The sequence below is a fragment of the Synchiropus splendidus genome, chromosome 11, assembly GCF_027744825.2.
Source record: "Synchiropus splendidus isolate RoL2022-P1 chromosome 11, RoL_Sspl_1.0, whole genome shotgun sequence".
Lineage (NCBI taxonomy): Eukaryota > Metazoa > Chordata > Actinopteri > Syngnathiformes > Callionymidae > Synchiropus > Synchiropus splendidus.
Genome location: NC_071344.1, coordinates 4,520,160 through 4,543,839, shown reverse-complemented (window position 1 = coordinate 4,543,839; position 23,680 = coordinate 4,520,160). Strand labels below are relative to the sequence as shown.

At 43.3% G+C, this 23,680-nt stretch overlaps 2 protein-coding genes across 5 annotated transcripts in view; both read left to right on the top strand.

The window, feature by feature from the left end:
- Positions 1–506: 506 nt before the first annotated feature.
- LOC128767762 (protocadherin gamma-A12-like) lies at positions 507–3,074 on the top strand. Its single transcript, XM_053880041.1, has one exon. It carries the CDS (start codon positions 648–650, stop codon positions 3,072–3,074), a length of 2,427 nt encoding a protein of 808 aa, XP_053736016.1. The 5' UTR covers positions 507–647.
- Positions 3,075–7,814: 4,740 nt separating this feature from the next.
- Positions 7,815–23,680, top strand: part of LOC128766858 (protocadherin gamma-A11-like) — a 215,218-nt gene continuing 199,352 nt past the window's right edge. For 2 of the 4 annotated variants that reach the window (XM_053878371.1, XM_053878368.1), the window contains exon 1: positions 7,815–9,976. In XM_053878371.1, coding sequence (XP_053734346.1) covers positions 7,823–9,976 — 2,154 coding nt within the window. In that variant the 5' untranslated portion in view covers positions 7,815–7,822. Of the gene's footprint in view, positions 9,977–18,587; positions 21,004–23,680 lie in introns of those variants that run through there. The other 2 variants (XM_053878358.1, XM_053878343.1) reach the window with 1 other exon arrangement.

The following is a 23,680-nucleotide window of genomic DNA, read 5'->3' as shown; positions in this document are numbered from 1 at the left end:
TATCATTATTTTGTGATTGATTGATATTTCAAAAACAAATCTGTCACCAATATTTTCAGAACTTGTAGCGCGTCCTATTTTATGAAAAAATATCAACTTTCAGGATTTGTAATCACTGCTGACAAATTAATAACGACGACTGCTCTATTACGACAATATTAGGTTGAGATCACTGAGCCACCTGTTCAAATAATGACCAGCATTATTTTTCTTGTACAGAGTTTTTATTTTTGAGAAGTTTAATTTAGTAATGGGAGGGCAAAACCTGTTTATTTAGATAAAAAAAGGTCAGTTTTGATGACAATGGCAAGATACTGTAGTGTCGGTGTCGTCACAGAGCTGGTTCGAAAATGGGCTTTCGTGTCACGTATTATACATTCAAACTTAATGGATTACGCGCTTTGACCGAGACAGGCATCCCAGACGTTATAACAGAGAATAACCTCATGAGGGCAGTATTGGCTTTTTCTGGTTTATATTTTTTCTCCACCCATCGCTGAGGACATTAGAAGCGTCTGCTTTGTTCTCGAATGTTTCAGAAACGTTCGAGTCTGACTCAATATACCGACCGGATTTTTGTCAATACAATTTGAGATCTCATCTTGTGAACTGGATATAATTTAATAAACACAGAAAATCACTCCTGGATGAGGATGGGAGACAAAGGATCACCAGGGCTCCGCCGGATCATCTGGTTTGCGTCCTTCATTGTGCTGCTGCGCCTCGCTCATGGAGATCTGAGTTACTCTATTCCAGAGGAGATGAAACGCGGATCTGTTATTGGAAATGTGGCCAAAGATCTGGGTGTTGATTTGAGGACTTTATCATCGAGAAAGGCTCGGATTGACGTGGAGGGGACTCGCAAACGGTACTGTGACATCAACATGAACAGCGGGGATCTGATCACGTCAGAGAGGATCGACAGAGAGAACATTTGCGGCCAGAAACCATCGTGTTTGATTAAAATAGATTTACTAATAGAAAATCCGTTAGAGCTCCATAGAGTGAGTCTTCATGTTCAGGATGTGAATGATAATTCGCCGAAGTTCAGAGAGGAGCTGATCAGGATGGAAATAAGTGAGTCTGCAGAGAAAGGCAGCCGCTTCTCCATAGATGAGGCCCATGACGCAGATATAGGTCAGAATGCTGTTCAAAGATATAATCTGCAAAAAAACGAAAATTTTGTTCTGTCAGTAACCAGTAACAAGGTTGAACTCATTTTAGACAATAAACTAGATCGTGAAAAACAGCAGGATATAGAACTGATTCTGACAGCTTATGATGGCGGCTCTCCTCAGAGATCAGGGACAGTGGTGATCCACGTCACTGTGCTGGATGCTAATGATAACGCCCCAGTGTTCAGTCAAGACCTTTATAAAGCCAGTCTGCCTGAAAACTCTCCTCTGGACACTGTTGTGATCAGAGTCAGTGCTACTGATGCAGATGAGGGAGTGAATGGAGATGTGACATATCAGTTTGACCATATATTTGCAGAAGATGTGAACATCTTTTCTATTGATCCCAAAAATGGTGTGATAAAAGTTACTGGAGAGCTAGACTATGAGGAGCACACTTCCTTTGAAATGAGGATTAAGGCTAAAGATGGTTTGGGCTTGACGTCATACACCAAAGTTATGATTGACTTGACTGATGTTAATGACAATTCTCCTGTCATATACATTAAATCCCTATCTTCCTCCATACCTGAGAACGTGTCACCTGGTTCAGAGGTGGGCATCATTAATGTTCAGGACAGAGACTCTGACAATAACAAGCAGGTCAGATGTTTCATTCAACAAAGTGTTCCATTTAAATTAGTCCCCTCTATTGAAAACTATTACTCTCTGGTCACTACTGGTCAACTGGACCGTGAACTGGTGTCTGACTACAACATCACCATCACTGCCACTGATGAGGGCTCTCCTCCTCTGTCCTCCTCTAAAACTGTTCACTTATCTGTAGCAGACATCAACGACAACCCACCTGTGTTTGAGGAACAGTCCTACAGCGCATATGTGACTGAGAATAACAAACCTGGCTCCTCTCTATGTTCCGTCACTGCTCGAGACCCAGACTGGAGACAAAACGGTACCGTGGTTTATTCTCTGTTACCTGCTGAGGTGAACGGTGCCCAGGTGTCCTCCTATCTGTCTGTGAACGGAGACACGGGGGTGATCCACGCTGTCAGGTCCTTTGACTATGAACAGTGGAGGAGCTTTAAAGTCCAGGTGATGGCCAGAGACAACGGTTCTCCTCCGCTCAGCAGCAATGTCAGCGTCAGTGTCTTCATCTCAGATGTGAACGACAACTCTCCTCAGATACTGTACCCCACCCCGGAGGGCAACTCCTTCATGACCGAGCTGGTCCCCAAAGCTGCACACGGAGGCTCTCTGGTGTCCAAAGTGATCGCAGTGGACGCAGACTCTGGACAGAACGCCTGGCTGTCCTATCATATCGTCAAATCCACTGAGCCGGGACTGTTCACTATTGGTCTCCACAGCGGAGAGATCAGGACCCAGAGGGACATTTCTGAGTCTGACAGCATGAAACAGAACCTGATTGTGGCAGTGAAAGATAACGGACAGCCCTCTCTCTCTGCCACCTGCTCCATGTATCTACTGATTTCTGATAACTTGGCGGAGGTGCCAGAACTGAAGGACATTTCTTATGAGGACAAGAATTCCAAACTGACCTCTTACCTGATCATCGCTCTGGTGTGTGTGTCCACCTTCTTCCTCACCTTCATCATCATCATCCTGGGTGTGAGGTTCTGTCGCAGGAGGAAGCCCAGAATGTTGTTTGATGGAGCAGTGGCCATCCCCAGTGCTTATCTCCCTCCTAACTACGCAGATGTTGACGGCACAGGAACTTTACGCAGCACTTACAACTATGACGCCTACTTGACCACAGGATCTCGAACCAGTGACTTTAAGTTTGTGTCCTCTTACAATGACAACACGCTGCCTGCTGACCAGACTCTGAGGAAGAGTCCCTCTGACTTTGCTGACCCCTTTGATGATTTGGATGCTTCTGTGGAGGTAGGATACATCGTTAAATTATTCAAATGTCAATGACAATTGTGTAATAGTTGTATTAAATCGTCTGTCATACTTACACTGTCACCATAAAACATAATTTGGTCCATGAGGTGGATTATTTGTCATGAAATTATGTCATTCAGACTATCGTTCTACTACCAGCTTTGTGATATTTTTCACTTTCCGAAGAAAACAATTTTGCAGGTTGTTTTTTGTGTTTAATTTTTGAGTCATTTTCAGGATAATTAAGCAATTTGTGTCATGTCAAATTTATGTCTGATATTGTGATTTGATTGGTCAATGGGTGCAATATTTTCATGATGAAACTTTGAAGACATATTGGATTTGATGCAATTTGTAAAGAAGTGTTGGTGTTGGGTGTTGTTTTTTTCTGACTAAGCTTTTGCATATTTGTGAACTACCAGTAGGTCAGAGTGATGTTAAGTCACTCTGCAATTTGTTTGAGATGTATTGATTCCTAATTGTTTCATATTGAACTGGTAGTCCTTTAATTACCTTCCTTTATTCTTATGTGAAATATTTCTCGGATATTGAAGAATTTGTTCATGACTGAGTACCGACTCAAGAGGGCGATGTAGGATTGTTAACAAGCGCCAAGATCTCTCCACCCATGATGAATGCGTGATTCTAAGCTCTTGCTTTGTTCGCGTGTGAAAGCACCGCAGAGACGCGATCGTTCTATGTGCCGCTGGGCGATTCGTGATTTAATTTAAAGGTTGAAAGTCCGACGCAGAGGAAAATAATTTTGGTCATAGCAGAAATCTTGGTTTTCAGCTTATTTTCTTATCATGATGGGAGACAAAGGATCACCAGGGCTCCGTTGGATTTTCTGCTATGCGTCCTTCATTGTGCTGCTGCGCCTCGCTCATGGAGATCTGAGTTACTCTATTCCAGAGGAGATGAAACGGGGATCTGTTATTGGAAATGTGGCCAAAGATCTGGGTGTTGATTTGAGGACTTTATCTTCAAGAAAGGCTCGGATTGACGTGGAGGGGACTCGCAAACGGTACTGTGACATTAACATGAACAGCGGGGATCTGATCACGTCAGAGAGGATCGACAGAGAGAACATTTGCGGCCAGAAACCTTCGTGTGTTTTGAAATTGAAACTGGTGCTAGAAAATCCACTAGAGCTCCACCGAGTGACTCTTGTAATTCAGGATGTAAATGACAATTCACCACATTTTAGTGACGATAACATAAGAACGGAAATAAGTGAGTCCGCAGAGAAAGGCAGCCGCTTTCCAGTCGAGGAGGCCCATGACGCGGATATAGGTCAGAATGCTGTTCAGAGATACAACCTACAAAGTAACGATAATTTTGTCCTCTCGGTTGATAGTAATAAGGTTGAACTTGTATTGGAAAACAAATTGGACCGAGAGAGGAGACATGATTTAGACATCATTCTGACAGCTTATGATGGCGGCTCTCCTCAGAGATCAGGGACAGTGGTGATCCACGTCACTGTGCTGGATGCTAATGATAACGCCCCAGTGTTCAGTCAGGACCTTTATAAAGCCAGTCTGCCTGAAAACTCTCCTCTAGACACTGTTGTGATCAGAGTCAGTGCTACTGATGCAGATGAGGGAGTGAATGGAGATGTGACATATCAGTTTCCCCGTCAGACAAATGATGAACTGGATTTCTTTTCTGTTGACTCGAAAACAGGAGAAATAAAATTATCTGCAGCAGTTGATTTTGAGGAGAGGAGTTCTTTTGAAATGAGAGTTCTGGCTAAAGATGGTTTAGGGCTGACATCGTATGCAAAGGTTATTATAGAAGTGACGGATGTGAATGACAACGCTCCAGTGATCGATCTGAAGTCCCTGTCTTCCTCCATACCTGAGAACGCGTCACCTGGTACAGAGGTGGGCATCATTAATGTTCAGGACAGAGACTCTGACAATAACAAACAGGTCAGATGTTTCATTCAACAAAGTGTTCCATTTAAATTAGTCCCCTCTATTGAAAACTATTACTCTCTGGTCACTACTGGTCAACTGGACCGTGAACTGGTGTCTGACTACAACATCACCATCACTGCCACTGATGAGGGCTCTCCTCCTCTGTCCTCCTCTAAAACTGTTCACTTATCAGTAGCAGACATCAACGACAACCCACCTGTGTTTGAGGAGCAGTCCTATAGCGCATATGTGACTGAGAATAACAAACCTGGCTCCTCTCTATGTTCCGTCACTGCTCGAGACCCAGACTGGAGACAAAACGGTACCGTGGTTTATTCTCTGTTACCTGCTGAGGTCAACGGTGCCCAGGTGTCCTCCTATCTGTCTGTGAATGGAGACACGGGGGTGATCCACGCTGTCAGGTCCTTTGACTATGAACAGTGGAGGAGCTTTAAAGTCCAGGTGATGGCCAGAGACAACGGTTCTCCTCCGCTCAGCAGCAACGTGAGCGTCAGTGTCTTCATCTCAGATGTGAACGACAACTCTCCTCAGATACTGTACCCCACCCCGGAGGGCAACTCCTTCATGACCGAGCTGGTCCCCAAAGCTGCACACGGAGGCTCTCTGGTGTCCAAAGTGATCGCAGTGGACGCAGACTCTGGACAGAACGCCTGGCTGTCCTATCATATCGTCAAATCCACTGAGCCGGGACTGTTCACTATTGGTCTCCACAGCGGAGAGATCAGGACCCAGCGGGACATTTCTGAGTCTGACAGCATGAAACAGAACCTGATTGTGGCAGTGAAAGATAACGGACAGCCCTCTCTCTCTGCCACCTGCTCCATGTATCTACTGATTTCTGATAACTTGGCTGAGGTGCCAGAACTGAAGGACATTTCTTATGAGGACAAGAATTCCAAACTGACCTCTTACCTGATCATCGCTCTGGTGTGTGTGTCCACCTTCTTCCTCACCTTCATCATCATCATCCTGGGTGTGAGGTTCTGTCGCAGGAGGAAGCCCAGAATGTTGTTTGATGGAGCAGTGGCCATCCCCAGTGCTTATCTCCCTCCTAACTACGCAGATGTTGACGGCACAGGAACTTTACGCAGCACTTACAACTATGACGCCTACTTGACCACAGGATCTCGAACCAGTGACTTTAAGTTTGTGTCCTCTTACAATGACAACACGCTGCCTGCTGACCAGACTCTGAGGAAGAGTCCCTCTGACTTTGCTGACCCCTTTGATGATTTGGATGCTTCTGTGGAGGTAGGACTCACTTTCGATTGATTTATCCAACCCCTTTTAATGTAAAATCACATTCACATTTAGCGTTTAGTGTTGTTTCAGATGCCGTGATTATATTAATGTCTATCAACCATTTATTTTTCATCCCATCATCTAAAACTAGCTGGTGCTCGTCATGATCACATTATCCACGTTTTTCCTCCCATGTATTTATTTATTTTTATTTTTTAATATTCCAAATAAAACGATCCCAGCTAAATGAATAACAATTTCTTGTCATTGTGCTATACAGTCACCTTCGTTATATTATTTACTGTGAATTAAAAATGAACATTTACTGTTGCTGCAGCCGTTTGCTCCTGATGGGATCTGTCCCAGGTGCTGAAACTGACTATGAATTTATACGATAGGTTTGATGACAATTTATTTACAATTAAAACCAGTTCAATGATGCACAACTGACTTCTCAGCATATAATGACACCTGGACGTTTTTAAATATATTTGTTGTCCTTGCAGGTTATCCATTGTTCCTTGTGAATGATGCTCTGAGTACACTTTTCATCAGATTTTTATCTTGGATTATTTTTATTATTTACCTTAAATGAACCTGTATATTTACATATTCTTGCATAATATTCATTCGATATCTTCCTATATTCATTTATACGACTTTAAAATTTCATATTTAATTCATTTTTCACGATTATACTGTGTGATGACTTTTGTCAAGTCGGATTGTCTTTCCTTCGGGTTTCGATCGAATGGTCAACCCTTTTATCCAATGTTGATTTCAATCTGCATGGTTTTTCTAATACCGAGGGAACTGAAATGAAATCAGCTCGAATACATTTTTTATGACAATTACTTGGTGTTGTCTGAGGGACAATCGTTTTTTCCGAAATGCAACTTCATTACAAATGTCTTCGTAATCAGACTACATTGGAAGATTTTTTTATTTTTTTTTCTCAGTATCATTGATTGATTTCTTTGCGGGCAGGGTGGTAGTAGATCCTTAATCGTGTTTGTGAGGAATACTGACATTTTGAACATAAATTAATGCGATTTTTTCTTGCATATTTAAAGCTCAGCTTGGTGGGTGTTATACTGTAGTTTCCACGTTTGATGGTCTAACCAAGAGTTGACTCTAGAGGGCGATATAGGCTTACTCAAAACGGCTCAGCTCTCTCCACCCAGAGTGTTGAAGATAAACCTCTTGCTTTGTTCCTCGGGTGCAACACACGGATGTGTCCTTCGCAGTTGCGTTCACGACGTTTTAGACGCGATCATAGATTTTTGTTTTCTTACGTAAGTGCATTTGGAAATTCTGCTGAAGGACTAAGGGAAAACGTGATTTGTTGGTTTTTATTTTTCTGAAATGGGAGACAAAGGATCACCAGGGCTCCGTCGGATCATCTGCTTTGCGTCCTTCACTGTGCTGCTGCGCCTCGCTCATGGAGATCTGAGTTACTCTATTCCAGAGGAGATGAAACGGGGATCAGTCATTGGAAACGTTGCCAAAGATATCGGTCTCGATTCTGTAACCTTATCTTCAAGAAAGGCTCGGATTGACGTGGAGGGGACTCGCAAACGGTACTGTGACATCAACATGAACAGCGGGGATCTGATCACGTCAGAGAGGATCGACAGAGAGAATATTTGCGGGAAGAAGCCGTCCTGTGTTATTAAGCTTGACATCGTGTTAGAAAATCCTCTTGAGTTTCACGGAGTGAATCTTCATATCCAGGATGTAAATGATAACTCACCAAAATTTAGAGAGGAGCTGATCAGACTGGAAATTAGCGAGTCAGCAGTGAAGGGAAACCGCTTCGCTATTGAAAAGGCCCATGACGCAGATATAGGTCAGAATGCTGTTCAGAACTATAACCTTGAAAAAAACGACAATTTTGTTCTGTCAGGGGCCAGTAATAAGATTGAGCTTGTTTTGGAGAATGGGCTGGATCGAGAGAAGAACAAAGAGCTACATTTAGTTCTGACTGCTTATGATGGCGGCTCTCCTCAGAGATCAGGGACAGTGGTGATCCACGTCACTGTGCTGGATGCTAATGATAACGCCCCAGTGTTCAGTCAGGACCTTTATAAAGCCAGTCTGCCTGAAAACTCTCCTCTAGATACTGTTGTGATCAGAGTCAGTGCTACTGACGCAGATGAGGGAGTGAATGGAGATGTGACTTATGCATTAGGTCACTTGTCAGAGGAAGACGTAAACATGTTCTTAATTGATCCAAAAACAGGTGAGCTCAAAGTGGGTGGTTTAATTGACTTTGAGGAAATGCCATTTTTTGAAATGGAAGTGCAAGCAAAAGATGGTTTAGGACAAACATCATTTGCAAAGGTAATGGTTGAAGTAATCGATATCAATGACAATGCTCCAGTGATCGATCTGAAGTCCCTGTCTTCCTCCATACCTGAGAACGTGTCACCTGGTACAGAGGTGGGCATCATTAATGTTCAGGACAGAGACTCTGACAATAACAAGCAGGTCAGATGTTTCATTCAACAAAGTGTTCCATTTAAACTAGTCCCCTCTATTAAGAACTATTACTCTCTGGTCACTACTGGTCAACTGGACCGTGAACTGGTGTCTGACTACAACATCACCATCACTGCCACTGATGAGGGCTCTCCTCCTCTGTCCTCCTCTAAAACTGTTCACTTATCAGTAGCAGACATCAACGACAACCCACCTGTGTTTGAGGAACAGTCCTACAGCGCATATGTGACTGAGAATAACAAACCTGGCTCCTCTCTATGTTCCGTCACTGCTCGAGACCCAGACTGGAGACAAAACGGTACCGTGGTTTATTCTCTGTTACCTGCTGAGGTGAACGGTGCCCAGGTGTCCTCCTATCTGTCTGTGAACGGAGACACGGGGGTGATCCACGCTGTCAGGTCCTTTGACTATGAACAGTGGAGGAGTTTTAAAGTCCAGGTGATGGCCAGAGACAACGGTTCTCCTCCGCTCAGCAGCAACGTGAGCGTCAGTGTCTTCATCTCAGATGTGAACGACAACTCCCCTCAGATACTGTACCCCACCCCGGAGGGCAACTCCTTCATGACCGAGCTGGTCCCCAAAGCTGCACACGGAGGCTCTCTGGTGTCCAAAGTGATCGCAGTGGACGCAGACTCTGGACAGAACGCCTGGCTGTCCTATCATATCGTCAAATCCACTGAGCCGGGACTGTTCACTATTGGTCTCCACAGCGGAGAGATCAGGACCCAGCGGGACATTTCTGAGTCTGACAGCATGAAACAGAACCTGATTGTGGCAGTGAAAGATAACGGACAGCCCTCTCTCTCTGCCACCTGCTCCATGTATCTACTGATTTCTGATAACTTGGCGGAGGTGCCAGAACTGAAGGACATTTCTTATGAGGACAAGAATTCCAAACTGACCTCTTACCTGATCATCGCTCTGGTGTGTGTGTCCACCTTCTTCCTCACCTTCATCATCATCATCCTGGGTGTGAGGTTCTGTCGCAGGAGGAAGCCCAGAATGTTGTTTGATGGAGCAGTGGCCATCCCCAGTGCTTATCTCCCTCCTAACTACGCAGATGTTGACGGCACAGGAACTTTACGCAGCACTTACAACTATGACGCCTACTTGACCACAGGATCTCGAACCAGTGACTTTAAGTTTGTGTCCTCTTACAATGACAACACGCTGCCTGCCGACCAGACTCTGAGGAAGAGTCCCTCTGACTTTGCTGACCCCTTTGATGATTTGGAGGGAGCTCTTGAGGTAGGGCACATTTTACTCATAGTTGTACATTCATTCATGATGTGTATTCATCATTGATATAGGTGATGAATTTGATTTTGCTGATACAATGCTATTTTCCTCGATTTGTTTACAAAGGGTCTGTACTCATCTGCGCTTTTAATTATGTGTTGTAAAATTGAATAATCGAATCATCATATCATTTCATTCTAAAAATCACATGACAGCTCACATTTTTGTCATTTAAAGATGCTTGGAGCAATATCTATTCGAGAAGCATCTTGGTTTGAAAAATTATTTATTCACTCCAAATTACTACAAGTAGAGCAAACTAACTTACTGAGTAGCTTTTGAAGTAATTTATTTTCTTCTGCTAATAGAGGCACTTGCGCATGTTTGGCATCTGTCCGGGGTGCTGAAGTCTTGTTCTCTTTGTTGGGAGTATATCTTTGTTATTCTGATTTAAACAAAAATGAAGACAATTCCATTCAATGATTTTCCTTGTGTCTGAAGAGTCTGCTCGCTGCTTCCCATAGTGTTTCAGTGTTTACGGTCAAAGTAGCAAACTTTTTCTACGCTAAAGCACAAAAACACTATGTTTATTTGCCACATAACTATAACGTACGCATATTTGCAAGAAATAATAACTTTTGTTGATTGTGCTGAATGGGGCATCACACAGTCAAGGTGTATTTTGCCTAAAGCCATTCGTTGTTTTATACAGTATCTTGATTTTGTCATATGGCCTTCGTGGCAAATGCTTATGTTGCTGTAATACAGGGATGAGATGACTTTCATTGTCCTTTAAAAACAAGGCAGCTTGTTAATGATGATGATTTTTTTTTTGTTTGTTTGTTTGGTTTTTTGCCCATTGAGCAGCTTTTTGATTGTCTCAGAGGTCGGTTTTATTTTTTTCTTTCTTTTTTTTTACATCTGCGTCTGGCCATTGTGGTTGATACTTGGTATTAATATATGGGAACGGAGGTTTGTGAATGAATTGATGGCTTTCATATGAAAACATTCTATTTTGATACTGTGGTGTTACACCGTGTGTTATTGTTGTAAATATATGTAGGACGTTGAAGCGTTGTTTACAGAAAATGACCTCTAGATGGCGCCTTAAGCTTAAGTAAAACCACAGCGATCTCTCCACCCATCAAATACATGATCTGAGGTGCTTTGTTTCTCGGACCTTGCCGACAGTCTTTCTCTCTTCATATGTGACTCACGGCAGATTATTGATTCACTACTAGATATATTGTATAATTAAGTTGGGAACGGAGTGGATTCGCTACAACTGGATTTGATCCGTTTTTGCATCATGATGGGAGACGTAGGATCACCAGGCCTCCGCCGGATCATCTGCTTTGCGTCCTTCATTGTGCTGCTGCGCCTCGCTCATGGAGATCTGAGTTACTCTATTCCAGAGGAGATGAAACGGGGATCTGTTATTGGAAATGTGGCTAAAGATCTGGGTGTTGATTTGAGAACTTTATCATCAAGAAAGGCTCGGATTGACGTGGAGGGGACTCGCAAACGGTACTGTGACATCAACATGAACAGCGGGGATCTGATCACGTCAGAGAGGATCGACAGAGAGAATATTTGCGGCCAGAAACCTTCGTGTGTTGTGAAATTGAAACTGGTGCTAGAAAACCCGTTGGAGCTCCACAGAGTAAATATTCATATTCAGGATATGAATGATAATTCGCCTAAATTCAAAAAAGACGTGATAGAAATGGAGATAAGTGAGTCTGCAGACAAAGGAAACCACTTCTCCATCGAGGAGGCCCATGACGCAGATATAGGTCAGAATGCTGTTCAGAGATACAACCTACAAAAGAATGATAATTTCATTATTTCAGTAGAGAGCAATAGAGTTGAACTTATTTTGGATCGTGAACTGGATCGAGAGAGAAATAAGGAGTTGGATTTGCTGTTGACTGCTTATGATGGCGGCTCTCCTCAGAGATCAGGGACAGTGGTGATCCACGTCACTGTGCTGGATGCTAATGATAACGCCCCAGTGTTCAGTCAGGACCTTTATAAAGCCAGTCTGCCTGAAAACTCTCCTCTAGACACTGTTGTGATCAGAGTCAGTGCTACTGATGCAGATGAGGGAGTGAATGGAGATGTCAGTTATGACTTTGGACATATCACTGATGATGTCTCAATTCCTTTCTCAATAGATTCTGTGTCTGGCCAGATAACCGTGTCTGATCATGTTGATTTTGAAGAGACTAACCAGTTTGAAATTAAGGTAGAAGCAAAAGATGGTTTAGGGCTGACATCGTATGCAAAGGTTATTATAGAAGTGACGGATGTGAATGACAACGCTCCAGTGATCGATCTGAAGTCCCTGTCTTCCTCCATACCTGAGAACGTGTCACCTGGTACAGAGGTGGGCATCATTAATGTTCAGGACAGAGACTCTGACAATAACAAGCAGGTCAGATGTTTCATTCAACAAAGTGTTCCATTTAAATTAGTCCCCTCTATTGAAAACTATTACTCTCTGGTCACTACTGGTCAACTGGACCGTGAACTGGTGTCTGACTACAACATCACCATCACTGCCACTGATGAGGGCTCTCCTCCTCTGTCCTCCTCTAAAACTGTTCACTTATCAGTTGCAGACATCAACGACAACCCACCTGTGTTTGAGGAACAGTCCTACAGCGCATATGTGACTGAGAATAACAAACCTGGCTCCTCTCTATGTTCCGTCACTGCTCGAGACCCAGACTGGAGACAAAACGGTACTGTGGTTTATTCTCTGTTACCTGCTGAGGTGAACGGTGCCCAGGTGTCCTCCTATCTGTCTGTGAACGGAGACACGGGGGTGATCCACGCTGTCAGGTCCTTTGACTATGAACAGTGGAGGAGCTTTAAAGTCCAGGTGATGGCCAGAGACAACGGTTCTCCTCCGCTCAGCAGCAACGTGAGCGTCAGTGTCTTCATCTCAGATGTGAACGACAACTCTCCTCAGATACTGTACCCCACCCCGGAGGACAACTCCTTCATGACCGAGCTGGTCCCCAAAGCTGCACACGGAGGCTCTCTGGTGTCCAAAGTGATCGCAGTGGACGCAGACTCTGGACAGAACGCCTGGCTGTCCTATCATATCGTCAAATCCACTGAGCCGGGACTGTTCACTATTGGTCTCCACAGCGGAGAGATCAGGACCCAGCGGGACATTTCTGAGTCTGACAGCATGAAACAGAACCTGATTGTGGCAGTGAAAGATAACGGACAGCCCTCTCTCTCTACCACCTGCTCCATGTATCTACTGATTTCTGATAACTTGGCGGAGGTGCCAGAACTGAAGGACATTTCTTATGAGGACAAGAATTCCAAACTGACCTCTTACCTGATCATCGCTCTGGTGTGTGTGTCCACCTTCTTCCTCACCTTCATCATCATCATCCTGGGTGTGAGGTTCTGTCGCAGGAGGAAGCCCAGAATGTTGTTTGATGGAGCAGTGGCCATCCCCAGTGCTTATCTCCCTCCTAACTACGCAGATGTTGACGGCACAGGAACTTTACGCAGCACTTACAACTATGACGCCTACTTGACCACAGGATCTCGAACCAGTGACTTTAAGTTTGTGTCCTCTTACAATGACAACACGCTGCCTGCTGACCAGACTCTGAGGAAGAGTCCATCTGACTTTGCTGACCCCTTTGACGATTTGGATGGAGCCCTTGAGGTAGGACCTCTCAATATTCTATTGTGGCCCAAATATGCCCATTGTCTTACAATTGGCCTATAAATATGTCTACCAAACAGTGATGAAGGTTATTGTTCTTTCTCAATCATTTTTTCAAAATTTTATTCTCAACTTTCTGGTCATTCAGTTGCTACTTCCCATCCACTTGCACCATGAAGATTTCTGAATAAGTGTTTTCTGATCAGTTCAAGTTCACAAAAAGAACTACAATGAGAATCAGAAACTACAAACAATATAGGTTTTTCCAGCGTGTCAGTGAATTGTGACAGGTGCTGGTTTGAGTAGTCACTCGTCATTCATAACTGAATGAGTGAAAGTGTACAAAGTTTTGTTTCCTTGATCACAACTGGTGTTGTGGTTTGAATTGGTATTGGAATGTTTGGGTAAGAGTCAGGACCAAATTAAATAAAGGCATAAAAGGTACTTATTTTGCTCATTTTTTTCCATCGTTAAATTTGCTTTTGACTTACATATGTACATATTTGTGGTAATTGTGTGTGTGTTGGAATGTGCGCGTGTGTGTGTAAATTATACAATTTTCAAAAGTGTGCAACACTATAACGTTTGTCGTTCTTATCATCAACAATTTTCCACGAATTGTACCCATATGTGAGAGCTTTATTAACATATATTTCACAGAGAATACAACTCCAGTCGTTGGAAAGCAACTTCGTGACCACATATAAAGTCGGTCATCAAGTATTTATTCAAGTTATTCAGATATGTGGTTTTCAACGAATTGTTTGTGGGTTAAAGTTGTTGCTGCATTACAATTCCAAGTGAGTGGGAAGGGTATTGGTTTTCTTTGTACGGACAATGGAATTTCAGTGTGTTTATTTATGTTGGCCTATTTGTTTTTCCATTATTATATACTTCATGAGAACTTTGTCCTGACACTTAATTTGGTTTGTACTTTCATGGACAGCCACCCAAACCAAACCAAAACGCTGTTTCCGACACGGGAGATTTGAAACAACGTTCCGAAAGAAACGTTCACGTCCTGATTTTTATTTTTGCCGTTGCAATGACTGGTTCAGCACTATCACAGTTTAGACTCACGAGGGCGCTATTGCCTTTCATTAAACAGACTTCTCGCCACCTGCGACGGCAGTGACGTTACGGCCGTCTGCTTTGTCCCTCTGATATTCAGAACCACGGCGCTGTAGCTCACATTTCCTTCGACTGTTGACGGATTATTAATCACAATTTGTATAGAGCGCTTTATAAGGTGGTCACGACAGATCGGTCAAGAATAAATCTTGATTTGTTTTCACGTCATGATGGGAGACGGAGGATCACCAGGGCTCCGCCGGATCATCTGCTTTGCGTCCTTCATTGTGCTGCTGCGCCTCGCTCATGGAGATCTGAGTTACTCTATTCCAGAGGAGATGAAACGCGGATCTGTTATTGGAAATGTGGCCAAAGATCTGGGTGTTGATTTGAGGACTTTATCATCGAGAAAGGCTCGGATTGACGTGGAGGGGACTCGCAAACGGTACTGTGACATTAACATGAACAGCGGGGATCTGATCACGTCAGAGAGGATCGACAGAGAGAACATTTGCGGCCAGAAACCTTCGTGTGTTTTGAAATTAAAACTGGTGTTAGAAAACCCGTTGGAGCTCCACAGAGTAAATATTCATGTTCAGGATATGAATGATAATTCGCCTAAATTCATAGATGAGATGATCAGAATGGAAATCCGCGAGTCTGCAGACAAAGGAAACCGCTTCTCCATCGAGGAGGCCCATGACGCAGATATAGGTCAGAATGCTGTTCAGAGATACAACCTACAAAAGAACGATAATTTCATTATTTCAGAAGAGAGTAATAGAGTTGAACTTATTTTGGATCGTGAACTGGATCGAGAGAGAAATAAGGAGTTGGATTTGCTGTTGACAGCTTATGATGGCGGCTCTCCTCAGAGATCAGGGACAGTGGTGATCCACGTCACTGTGCTGGATGCTAATGATAACGCCCCAGTGTTCAGTCAGGACCTTTATAAAGCCAGTCTGCCTGAAAACTCTCCTCTAGACACTGTTGTGATCAGAGTCAGTGCTACTGACGCAGATGAGGGAGTGAATGGAGATGTGACTTATCATTTAGTTCAAATGGCTGATGTTGGTTCAAATGTGTTCTCCATTAATCCAAAATCAGGAGAAATCAAAGTTGTTGGTCAACTTGATTATGAAGATATTAATTCATTTGAAATGAGACTTCAGGCAAAAGACGGGTTGGGGCTGACGTCATCATCTAAAATATTCATAGAAGTGACAGATGTGAATGACAATGCTCCAGTGATCGATCTGAAGTCCCTGTCTGCCTCCATACCTGAGAACGTGTCACCTGGTACAGAGGTGGGCATCATTAATGTTCAGGACAGAGACTCTGACAATAACAAGCAGGTCAGATGTTTCATTCAACAAAGTGTCCCATTTAAATTAGTCCCCTCTATTGAAAACTATTACTCTCTGGTCACTACTGGTCAACTGGACCGTGAACTGGTGTCTGACTACAACATCACCATCACTGCCACTGATGAGGGCTCTCCTCCTCTGTCCTCCTCTAAAACTGTTCACTTATCAGTAGCAGACATCAACGACAACCCACCTGTGTTTGAGGAACAGTCCTACAGCGCATATGTGACTGAGAATAACAAACCTGGCTCCTCTCTATGTTCCGTCACTGCTCGAGACCCAGACTGGAGACAAAACGGTACCGTGGTTTATTCTCTGTTACCTGCTGAGGTGAACGGTGCCCAGGTGTCCTCCTATCTGTCTGTGAACGGAGACACGGGGGTGATCCACGCTGTCCGGTCCTTTGACTATGAACAGTGGAGGAGCTTTAAAGTCCAGGTGATGGCCAGAGACAACGGTTCTCCTCCGCTCAGCAGCAACGTGAGCGTCAGTGTCTTCATCTCAGATGTGAACGACAACTCTCCTCAGATACTGTACCCCACCCCGGAGGGCAACTCCTTCATGACCGAGCTGGTCCCCAAAGCTGCACACGGAGGCTCTCTGGTGTCCAAAGTGATCGCAGTGGACGCAGACTCTGGACAGAACGCCTGGCTGTCCTATCATATCGTCAAATCCACTGAGCCGGGACTGTTCACTATTGGTCTCCACAGCGGAGAGATCAGGACCCAGCGGGACATTTCTGAGTCTGACAGCATGAAACAGAACCTGATTGTGGCAGTGAAAGATAACGGACAGCCCTCTCTCTCTGCCACCTGCTCCATGTATCTACTGATTTCTGATAACTTGGCTGAGGTGCCAGAACTGAAGGACATTTCTTATGAGGACAAGAATTCCAAACTGACCTCTTACCTGATCATCGCTCTGGTGTGTGTGTCCACCTTCTTCCTCACCTTCATCATCATCATCCTGGGTGTGAGGTTCTGTCGCAGGAGGAAGCCCAGAATGTTGTTTGATGGAGCAGTGGCCATCCCCAGTGCTTATCTCCCTCCTAACTACGCAGATGTTGACGGCACAGGAACTTTACGCAGCACTTACAACTATGACGCCTACTTGACCACAGGATCTCGAACCAGTGACTTTAAGTTTGTGTCCTCTTACAATGACAACACGCTGCCTGCTGACCAGACTCTGAGGAAGAGTCCATCTGACTTTGCTGACCCCTTTGACGATTTGGACGGAGCTCTTGAGGTAGGATATTTAGACACTTTACTGTTCTCAAAGTTGTTATACATTTCTTTAAGGGGAAGAGGTTATCACATTGGTGAGTGCGCATGGTTTTTTCATCCTTGTCAAGAACAAAGTTCTCTCTCCAGAAAGCAAATTGTTACATTTTTACACTTGTTGAAGTTAAATCTCTCGGTTGTCCTTTTTTACGGTAACGTTAACTGTGTTTGTTTTCTTGAAATTAAGTCAAACATTGGACAACTTAAGAATGGCATAGTCACGCCCCAAACATTAAGAACAATGAACGAACGATTCAGACACTCACACATACTCCATTTTGACATTTTTGGAAAACCGTTTCGTAAGGCATTCCTCAGAAAAACATGATTTGTGAATACTAGTGCAACACTGATTTTGCTTATTAAGCCACTGTTCTACTCATGAGGACAATAACATAATCCATTTGTCATCATTGATGAATTTGTCACAGCAGCATCACTTTGAGTGATCCTTTACTTATTAGGTGTGAATATCATTGGTGACATGTTTGCAAACGTACTTCATTTGTCAAATATCTGCTGCTTTGTACAGCATGTAGTTGATCATTATGATTTTATGTAATCCATGAAATGGTGCATTTGCCCATCATTGCTCATCACATTTGTTTCTTTTCATTTGCCTTGTTTCTAATTACTGGTTTTTCCTGCGGAGTAAACACTTTGTTTATTTATTTATTTTCCTTCTCTGACGTATGCTGACCTTCACTGCAATCTTTTTTTTTTTTCAAGTTGTGCGATCAGTTTTAGTTTGATCAGTGCTGACATCAGGAGTGTACCTTAGCTATTGGTTGAAGTAGTCACATACAAGTATTGGTCTGGTGGGACTTTCCTGTAAAAAAAAAAAAAAAGGATGATCAGATGACTTGTATGGAGTCTTCATGTTTGCTTGTGCTCTATATATTGATAACCAATGTAAATATTTTCGGATTAACTGGATGTCTTTGATCATTTGAAAACATATCGGTCTATTGGTGTCCGAGTTCACCTTATAGTGGCATGTTTCATGAACAAACTCACGAGGGCGCTATTGGATTACTTAAGAGCTGACTTCTCTCCACTGCTGCGACGAAACTACCGTCTGCTTTGTCTCGCTGTTGTTCGTCGGACAGACGGCGCTCCAGTTCACCGCACCATCGACGGTTTCGGGATTCTAATTCAACTTTTTCATTCAGTAGCTTGAGAGCGGGTAACAAAAGGTTGGTGATGGACATGATTTGTTTTTTATGCATCATGGTGGGAGACAAAGGATCACCAGGGCTCCGTAGGCTCTTCTGCTTTGCGTCCTTCATTGTGCTGCTGCGCCTCGCTCATGGAGATCTGAGTTACTCTATTCCAGAGGAGATGAAACGCGGATCTGTTATTGGAAATGTGGCCAAAGATCTGGGTGTTGATTTGAGGACTTTATCATCGAGAAAGGCTCGGATTGACGTGGAGGGGACTCGCAAACGGTACTGTGACATTAACATGAACAGCGGGGATCTGATCACGTCAGAGAGGATCGACAGAGAGAACATTTGCGCACAGAAACCTTCGTGTCTACTGCAATCCGAATTGCTGTTGGAAAATCCGTTAGAACTTCACAGAGTTACTCTTCATATTCAAGACGTAAACGACAACTCTCCGAAATTTAAGAGTAATGTTATACAAATGGAGATTCGAGAGTCAGCAGACAAGGGAAACCGATTCTCTATTGAAAAGGCCCATGACGCAGATATAGGTCAGAATGCTGTTCAGAGATACGACCTTCAAAAGAACGATAATTTCGTAATTTCAGTCGAGAGAAATAAGGTGGAGCTTGTTTTGGAGCATGAACTGGATCGAGAGAGAAATAAGGAGTTGGATTTGCTGTTGACTGCTTATGATGGCGGCTCTCCTCAGAGATCAGGGACAGTGGTGATCCACGTCACTGTGCTGGATGCTAATGATAACGCCCCAGTGTTCAGTCAGGACCTTTATAAAGCCAGTCTGCCTGAAAACTCTCCTCTAGACACTGTTGTGATCAGAGTCAGTGCTACTGACGCAGATGAGGGAGTGAATGGAGATGTGAGCTATGATTTTGGACATATTGCGGATGATTTTCTGAATCCATTTATTATTGACCCAACATCTGGAGAAATTAAAGTCTCCGGTGCAATTGATTATGAAGAAACTAGCGTCTATGAAATAAATGTGGAAGCGAAAGATGGTTTGGGACTGACTTCATATGCTAAAATTATCATCGATGTGACTGATGTTAATGACAATCCTCCAGTTATATATATTAAATCCCTGTCTTCCTCCATACCTGAGAACGTGTCACCTGGTACAGAGGTGGGCATCATTAATGTTCAGGACAGAGACTCTGACAATAACAAACAGGTCAGATGTTTCATTCAACAAAGTGTTCCATTTAAATTAGTCCCCTCTATTAAGAACTATTACTCTCTGGTCACTACTGGTCAACTGGACCGTGAACTGGTGTCTGACTACAACATCACCATCACTGCCACTGATGAGGGCTCTCCTCCTCTGTCCTCCTCTAAAACTGTTCACTTATCAGTAGCAGACATCAACGACAACCCACCTGTGTTTGAGGAACAGTCCTACAGCGCATATGTGACTGAGAATAACAAACCTGGCTCCTCTCTATGTTCCGTCACTGCTCGAGACCCAGACTGGAGACAAAACGGTACCGTGGTTTATTCTCTGTTACCTGCTGAGGTGAACGGTGCCCAGGTGTCCTCCTATCTGTCTGTGAACGGAGACACGGGGGTGATCCACGCTGTCCGGTCCTTTGACTATGAACAGTGGAGGAGCTTTAAAGTCCAGGTAATGGCCAGAGACAACGGTTCTCCTCCGCTCACCAGCAACGTGAGCGTCAGCGTCTTCATCTCAGATGTGAACGACAACTCTCCTCAGATCCTGTACCCCACGCCGGAGGGCAACTCCTTCATGACCGAGCTGGTCCCCAAAGCTGCACACGGAGGCTCTCTGGTGTCCAAAGTGATCGCAGTGGACGCAGACTCTGGACAGAACGCCTGGCTGTCCTATCATATCGTCAAATCCACTGAGCCGGGACTGTTCACTATTGGTCTCCACAGCGGAGAGATCAGGACCCAGCGGGACATTTCTGAGTCTGACAGCATGAAACAGAACCTGATTGTGGCAGTGAAAGATAACGGACAGCCCTCTCTCTCTGCCACCTGCTCCATGTATCTACTGATTTCTGATAACTTGGCTGAGGTGCCAGAACTGAAGGACATTTCTTATGAGGACAAGAATTCCAAACTGACCTCTTACCTGATCATCGCTCTGGTGTGTGTGTCCACCTTCTTCCTCACCTTCATCATCATCATCCTGGGTGTGAGGTTCTGTCGCAGGAGGAAGCCCAGAATGTTGTTTGATGGAGCAGTGGCCATCCCCAGTGCTTATCTCCCTCCTAACTACGCAGATGTTGACGGCACAGGAACTTTACGCAGCACTTACAACTATGACGCCTACTTGACCACAGGATCTCGAACCAGTGACTTTAAGTTTGTGTCCTCTTACAATGACAACACGTTGCCTGCTGACCAGACTCTGAGGAAGAGTCCCTCTGACTTTGCTGACCCCTTTGACGATTTGGACGGAGCTCTTGAGGTAGGGCACATTTTACTCAAAGTTTTACATTCATTCATGATGTGTATTCATCATTAATATAGGTGATACTTTTTATTTCCATTTGAATCTTTATGAATTTGATTTTGCTGATACAATGTTATTTTCCTCGATTTGTTTACAAAGGGTCTGTTCTCATCTGCGCTTTTAATGATGTTAGATGGCGCCTTAAGCTTATGTAAAACCACAGCGATCTCTCCACCCATCAAATACATCATTCATCAATCATTTCATTCTGAAAATCACATGACAGCTCACATTTTTGTCTTTTTAAAGTTGTTTGGAGGAATATCTATAAGATAGCTATATTGTTTTGAAAAATATCTATTCACTCTAAATGACTTCAAGTAGAGCTAACTAACTTACTGAGTAGCTTTTGAAGTAATTAATTTTCGTCTGCTAATAGATACACTTGCGCATGTTTGGCATCTGTCCTTGGTGCTGAAGTCTTGTTCACTTTGTTGGGAGTATATCTTTGTTATTCTGATTTAAACAAAAATGAAGACAATTAATTCCATTCAATGATTTTCCTTGTGTCTGAAGAGTCTGGTCGCTGCTTCCAATAGTGTTTCAGTGTTTACGGTCAAAGCAGCAAACTTTTTCTACACTAAAGCATAAAAACACAATGCTTATTCTCAGTATCCAGGTTGGTTGGCCACAGCATGAAACATATTTAATTGATTCAACCCCAGTGGTTTCAATTAAATATGTGTGTTTTATTAAATATTTGCCACCATTCATTATCAGTTTGCTTAATTTTTTTGCCAGCACACAGTGATATCCTTTCTTCAATACTTTGATTTGTATTCTGCCAAAACATTAGCCGTTTGACTGTTGCGTTTATATTGGTGACTTACGAATGATAGGAAATGTAATTGTAATTGACAAGATTCCCAACCTGAGTATCTCGCAGACATCACTCCTCCTTGGCCAGCCTTGTGTTTGTGTACAGTATCTTAAATCTACATGTTTTTTACATTATTTGGGGTGAATAGATTTTACTACAGAACTTTAACGTGCGCATATTTGCAAGAAATAATAACTTTTGTTGACTGTGCTGAAAAGGGCATCACACAATCCAGGTGTATTTTGCCAAAACTATTCGTTGTTTTATACAGTATCTTGATTTTGTCATTTGCCCTTCGTGGCAAAGGCTTTAGTTGTTGTCATAATGATGAGATGACTTTCATTGTCATTTAAAAACAAGGCAGTTCGTTAATGATTTTTTTTTTTTTTTTTTTTTTTTTTTTTGCCCATTGAGCAGCTTTTTGATTGTCTGAGGTCGGTTTTATTTTTTCTTTCTTTATTTATTTTTTTTTACATCTGCGTCTGGCTATTGTGGTTGATACTTGGTATTAATATATAGAAACTAAAGTATGTAAATGAATTGTTGGCTTTCATATGAAAACATTCTATTTTGATACTGTGGTGTTACACCGCGTCTTATTGTTGTAAATATATGTAGGACGTTGAAGCGTTGTTTACAGAAAATGACCTCTAGATGGCGCCTTAAGCTTAAGTAAAACCACAGCGATCTCTCCACCCATCAAATACATGATCTGAGGTGCTTTGTTTCTCGGACCTTGCCGACAGTCTTTCCCTCTTCATATGTGATTTGGGAACGGACTGAATTCGCTACAATTGGATTTGATCCGTTTTTGCATCATGATGGGAGACGGAGGATCACCAGGGCTCCGCCGAATCATCTGCTTTGCGTCCTTCATTGTGCTGCTGCGCCTCGCTCATGGAGATCTGAGTTACTCTATTCCAGAGGAGATGAAACGGGGATCAGTTATTGGAAATGTGGCCAAAGATCTGGGTGTTGATTTGAGGACCTTATCATCGAGAAAGGCTCGGATTGACGTGGAGGGGACTCGCAAACGGTACTGTGACATTAACATGAACAGCGGGGATCTGATCACGTCAGAGAGGATCGACAGAGAGAACATTTGCGGCCAGAAACCTTCGTGTGTTTTGAAATTAAAACTGGTGTTAGAAAATCCTTTAGCGCTCCACCGAGTTAATATTCATATTCAGGATGTGAACGATAATTCGCCTAAATTTAAAAAAGACGTGATAGAAATGGAGATCCGTGAGTCTGCAGAGAAGGACAGTCGATTTTCAATCGAGGAGGCCCATGACGCAGATATAGGTCAGAATTCCGTACAGAGGTACGACCTGCAAAAGAACGACAATTTTATTCTTTCAGTTGAAAACAAAAAAGTGGAACTTGTTTTGGAAAATAAACTAGATCGTGAGAAAAAAAATGAGATGGATTTGCTGTTGACTGCTTATGATGGCGGCTCTCCTCAGAGATCAGGGACAGTGGTGATCCACGTCACTGTGCTGGATGCTAATGATAACGCCCCAGTGTTCAGTCAGGACCTTTATAAAGCCAGTCTGCCTGAAAACTCTCCTCTAGACACTGTTGTGATCAGAGTCAGTGCTACTGATGCAGATGAGGGAGTGAATGGAGATGTCAGTTATGACTTTGGACATATCACTGATGATGTCTCAATTCCTTTCTCAATAGATTCTGTATCTGGCCAGATAACCGTGTCTGATCATGTTGATTATGAAGAAACTAACCAGTTTGAAATTAAGGTAGAAGCAAAAGATGGTTTGGGGCTGACATCGTATGCAAAGGTTATTATAGAAG